At 38.2% G+C, this 4,794-nt stretch overlaps 1 protein-coding gene across 1 annotated transcript in view; it reads right to left on the bottom strand.

Annotated features, from left to right (window-relative positions):
* Nucleotides 1-3,861, bottom strand: part of HCN4 (hyperpolarization activated cyclic nucleotide gated potassium channel 4) — a 79,713-nt gene extending 75,852 nt beyond the window's left edge. The window contains exon 1 of the mRNA XM_015597663.1: nucleotides 3,843-3,861. Coding sequence (XP_015453149.1) covers nucleotides 3,843-3,861 — 19 coding nt within the window. The remainder of the gene's footprint in view (nucleotides 1-3,842) is intronic.
* Nucleotides 3,862-4,794: the final 933 nt, after the last annotated feature.

Raw genomic sequence — 4,794 nt, 5'->3', positions numbered from 1 at the left:
TCATAGCAGCATTATTCACAGTGGCCAGGACATGGAAGCAACCGAAGTGTCCTATGATAGATGATTGGCTAAAGAAGCTGTGGTACATATATTCAATGGAATATTACTCAGCCATAAGAAGAGATGAAATACTGCCATTTGCGACAACATGGAAGGACCTCGAGATAATCATGCAAAGCAAAATAAGCAAGACAGAAAAAGTTGAAAATCACACGATATCACTTATATGTGGGATATAAACCTAAAAGTAACAAGGAACAGAAGAAACAGAGACTCGTGGACTATATACTAGTGGTTACCAACGGGTAGGGTGTAGTGGAGGAGGGGAAGAGGTAGACGGTTATAGGGGTCAAATATAGGGGGGTAGGGGTAGGGTGAAGTGGGTAAAGGAGATCAAATATATGATAGGTGAAAGAAACTGGACTTCCGGTGATAAACACACAATAGAATATACAGATGTCAAATTCAATGTACACCTGAAAATTATGTAATTGTATTAAACAATGTTATCCCAATAAATTTAATAAAAAAATAAAAATAATAATTGTTGACATTGAGTGATGACATGAGGGTTCATTTTACCATTCTCTCTACTTTTTATATGTTTGAAGTTTTTCATAATGCAAAGTTAAAAATAATAAAATGAAATGAAAAGGACAAGACAATTTTTGGGGAGAGGAAAAGGTACAGATAAGATCCTCCCTGTCTCCTGGGAGGGCGGCAGTATGTTTCTCCTCAAGAGTGGAGGAGAAAGGCAGCAAGGACACCCATGAAGGGAGCTGGGACCCAGATGCAAGAACCTTTAGAACCAACAAACTCCATTAAAAATGGATGATAGCACTTGGACCTGAAGTAAAGCACTAAGTAAAACTTTCCAGAACTCTAGTTGTGTGTGTACTCAGCTGATGGTATGGCTACTCTGAGATAGCTTGTTCCAAACTCCCCTTGCACCAAGAGGGGTCAGATTATACCAGGAAGACTGAGGATGAGAAAAAGATCAAGTGTGCCTGGGACGATAGAAGAATTCCTGAGAACTCACCTGACTCCCATGGTAGTTAAAAACAAAAACAAAAGCAAAACAACTACTTAGCACAATAAGAAGTGGAGGAAGCATCTTCAACCCAATAAAGGGTAATACTAAAAAAACCCACAGCAAATGAGTCAGAACCATTCTCTGTAAAGTCAAGAATAGACAAGGATATCCATTAATACCACTTCTTTTCAATAAGATAATGGGGATCCTAGCCAGCACAGAAGAAAAAAAAAATGTTGGAAAAAAAAATTCTCTAATAAAGCATAGGCAATTAGTACAGAGCCATCAAATTTTTTTAAAAAATAAAGAAGCAAAATCATCATTATATACAGAATATTATTTGCAAAAAAAAAAAAACAAAACAAACCAAGACAATCTACAGTAAAATTATTAGAACTAAGAGTAGAGAAGGTGAAAATAGTCAAATAGCCATTTCATTCATATACAGCAGTATTAAATACTTATGTTATAATTTAAAATACAAACAAAATAGGAAAACAAAATCAAAACTAATAATTAATTAAGAATAAACCTAACGAAAACATTTAGGGATTTTAATGGAGAAAAATTATAAAGCAGTATCGAAATATTTAAAAACAGACCTAAATAAATGTAGATAAGTAGAGATATATATCATACTTAAATAAGGGAAAATCCAAAATTATGAAGATGGCAATTATCCCCAAATTGATACCTACAATCAATATAGCTGCAGGAAAAATCTCAAGAGGGTTTTCCGTGGAACTGACCAATTTCATGCTGACATTTATATGGAATAGTGAAGAATTAAAAATAGCCAAGAAAATGTGGAAGGAGAGACTCCCCAATCAGATATTCAGATTTTTAAGATTTAGTGTAAAGCTATGGTAACTAAGAGAGTGTGTTGCTGGAATAAACTCTAAAGAATTGAAAATCCTGCATAACAGAGAGTCCACTGACACGTCTATATCTATATGGATTTTTGATATATGATAGAGGTAGAATTTTTAATCGGAAGTAAGTGGTGCTGAAAACATTGGTTATCCACATAGAAAAAATTAGAACTGTAGCTCATCCCATACACAAAAATAAATTCCAGATGGATTAAAGACCTAATTATGAAAGGTAAAACTTTAAAATCTTTAGAGGAAAATATAAAAGAATATTTATCCGACCTTGGAAGGATGTAATAGCACAAGATTGGTGGTCAGTAGATAGATCACTATGACGGGTAAGTCAGTATCCACCAATGGCGGTGTAAAAGAAGATTCGAGAAGAACCATGATAACCACATGGGGCTGAGGACCATGCCCCGGGTAAACCTTGGGATCCAAGTATGACCCATTAGTGGGGAAAAGGAGTCAAAGCACTGGGATAGATATGGTAAGCACTTCTTTATATGTTAAAGTGTTTAAGTAGTCAGAGACCGATTAATTATGGCCTACAAAAATAAATAAATGTGAGACTTCCCACATGTGAGGGCCTTGGCTCTCATATCTATTATAAGAGAAGATCTTTTTGTTTCCTTTGTTTACCTAGATCAGAGCCTACTACACAAATAGCATTCTACGTTTCCAATGTTTGTTAAATGAGTGTTTGTTGACTGTTGAATGAAGCCCATACACAAAGCAATTTGCATAGGACATGGCACAGAGTGATGAGGAAGCCATATTGGTGGCTCTGGGTGTTGGTGGGAAGGATGCTAGAGTAGAAGACCTCATAGACTTTCCAGCCGAGTCTCAGACAGTTAGTGTCTCCCTGATCAAGTCCAGATGAGAGACTAGGATGAAAGTCCCTCCCTCCTTTCCCTTGACTTCACTGGAGCCAGAGAAAAGAAAAGTGACAGGAGCATGTCGATTCACAGAGGCTGCTCCCTGTGGTACGGCTTCCCCCAGCTCATCCATATTTGCTTCTACTTCACTAAGAGAATGAGACACATATGAACATGTTGTCTGCTTTACTCCTTCCCCAGGAGCTGTCGGCTTGTCTATCAGAATGTATTCTTGCAAAACCATCAGTGATCAGAAAATATTGTGGATGGTCCCCTTTCCTTGCTGCCTCAAGGAACTGCAAGAAAAACATTGATCACAGCTCTTCCTCCCTCCCCACATGTTACCCATCTCCTCTCTTCTTCATGTCCCTGCTGTAGAAGATTGGCCTCTCAATTTCTTGTTAGGGAGATAGAAAAGCTAACAACTATGTCTCTGAGACTTTTTTTGCAGCTAAACTCCTGGATTCAAAGTAACTTTCACCGATAAATGTACTCAAATTGTATTTGGAAGTAAGAAGTGATGGGAAGCCGTCTTACTGCTACTAGTAGTAAGCAAGTTTGAGAGTATTTAGAGGCTATGGCAGAAGCTGGACTCAGAGTTCCAGTGTCCAGTGTCCAGCTTCGTGGGATAAAAGTCCAGTTGTGGTATCTGTAGAGGTAACAGCAGCAGTGGATTCCTGATAGCGTTAGTGGTGTGTTAATTTATTCAATAGCCTGGTGGCAGAACCCTGACTTCCATACCACAAATCTCTTCCCAAAACATACTTAATTTCTTGTATTAAATCTCTTTCTGCATAAAATACTTGAGAGTGACTTCCATTTATTACAACAAACTGATTGATGCATCTATCTTCTGCTAGAATTCCTAACATTTCAGTTCAGTTCAACTCAGTCCATACTGACTGCCACTGTATGCCCAGTCCATTTTATTGAGCCTTGTCTTCAGGAAGTTCCTAGTCTGTCTAGAACAGACATATTCACACACAGGGTTCTGCAATTATAGCTGCAATTTGTTGAGTAACCACCAAATATAAGGTACTGTTGGGGCTTTACAAATACCGTCTTCTATCCTTATCATGACCCCGTAAATAAGTATATTAGGAATGCTTTTGGCCATGAGCATTAAAAAATTTTACCACTTACTCAGACAAGTAAGGAGCTTATTTTTTTCCCCACATAAGCAGGTGTTCAAGTTAGAAAATCCAGGACTATATGGCTGGTCAAGGCCATTATGAAGAACTAGGTTTCTTCTGTCTACCTGTTCCACCACGATTAGTATGTTTTTCATCCTTGAATAGAATAGAATAGATGCTGAATCCCTAGACATCTCATCCAAGTTCTGAGCAGAAAAAAGCGGGATTGAAGGAGGCCAAAAGCAAATGGTAAAAAACAATAGCCTCCTCCTTGTCAGGCATTGCCTTTTATTCTGGAAGGGAAGGACTCCCTGGAGTTTCCTTACTGTGTCTCATTACCAGAGCTAATGTCACATCATGGCAACATTTACCTGAAAAAGAAGCTGAGATGTAAGTATTTCAATTGCCAGCTTCTGTAGTAGAGTAAAGCAGGAAATAATATGTTTGAAATGGATACTGAGTCAGCTAATTTACAGTATCTGCCAAGACAGGTAATCCCAATTTTGCAGATGAGGAATGTAAAGCTAAGAGAAATCACATAATATGCCTCCTAAGGAACAGTAATTAGAAAATGTGGAATATGTCAATCTGTCCTTGTGGAGAATCCATCTGTGCATTGCACTGAGAGATGCAAAGGGATACATTTCATCAATGTTCACCCCAGCCTCCTTGGCCTCAAGGCCTCCTGCAGGTATCCTCAGACCTTAGACAGGAATTGTAAACTTATAGGATTTTTAGGGCTGCTAAATGTAAAGGTTGAGAAACCAACCTTTCTGATGTTTGAGCATTATCATGAGGATGTACAGGCCACGTAATATGGAATTAAGGACTCAAGTGAAGTTTCCACAGCAAGTGCCACCACATCAGGGCCACTTGCC

This window comes from Pteropus alecto, unplaced genomic scaffold (assembly GCF_000325575.1).
Source record: "Pteropus alecto unplaced genomic scaffold, ASM32557v1 scaffold38, whole genome shotgun sequence".
In the NCBI taxonomy this organism is placed as follows: Eukaryota; Metazoa; Chordata; class Mammalia; order Chiroptera; family Pteropodidae; genus Pteropus; species Pteropus alecto.
This window is presented reverse-complemented; position numbering and strand designations above follow the sequence as displayed.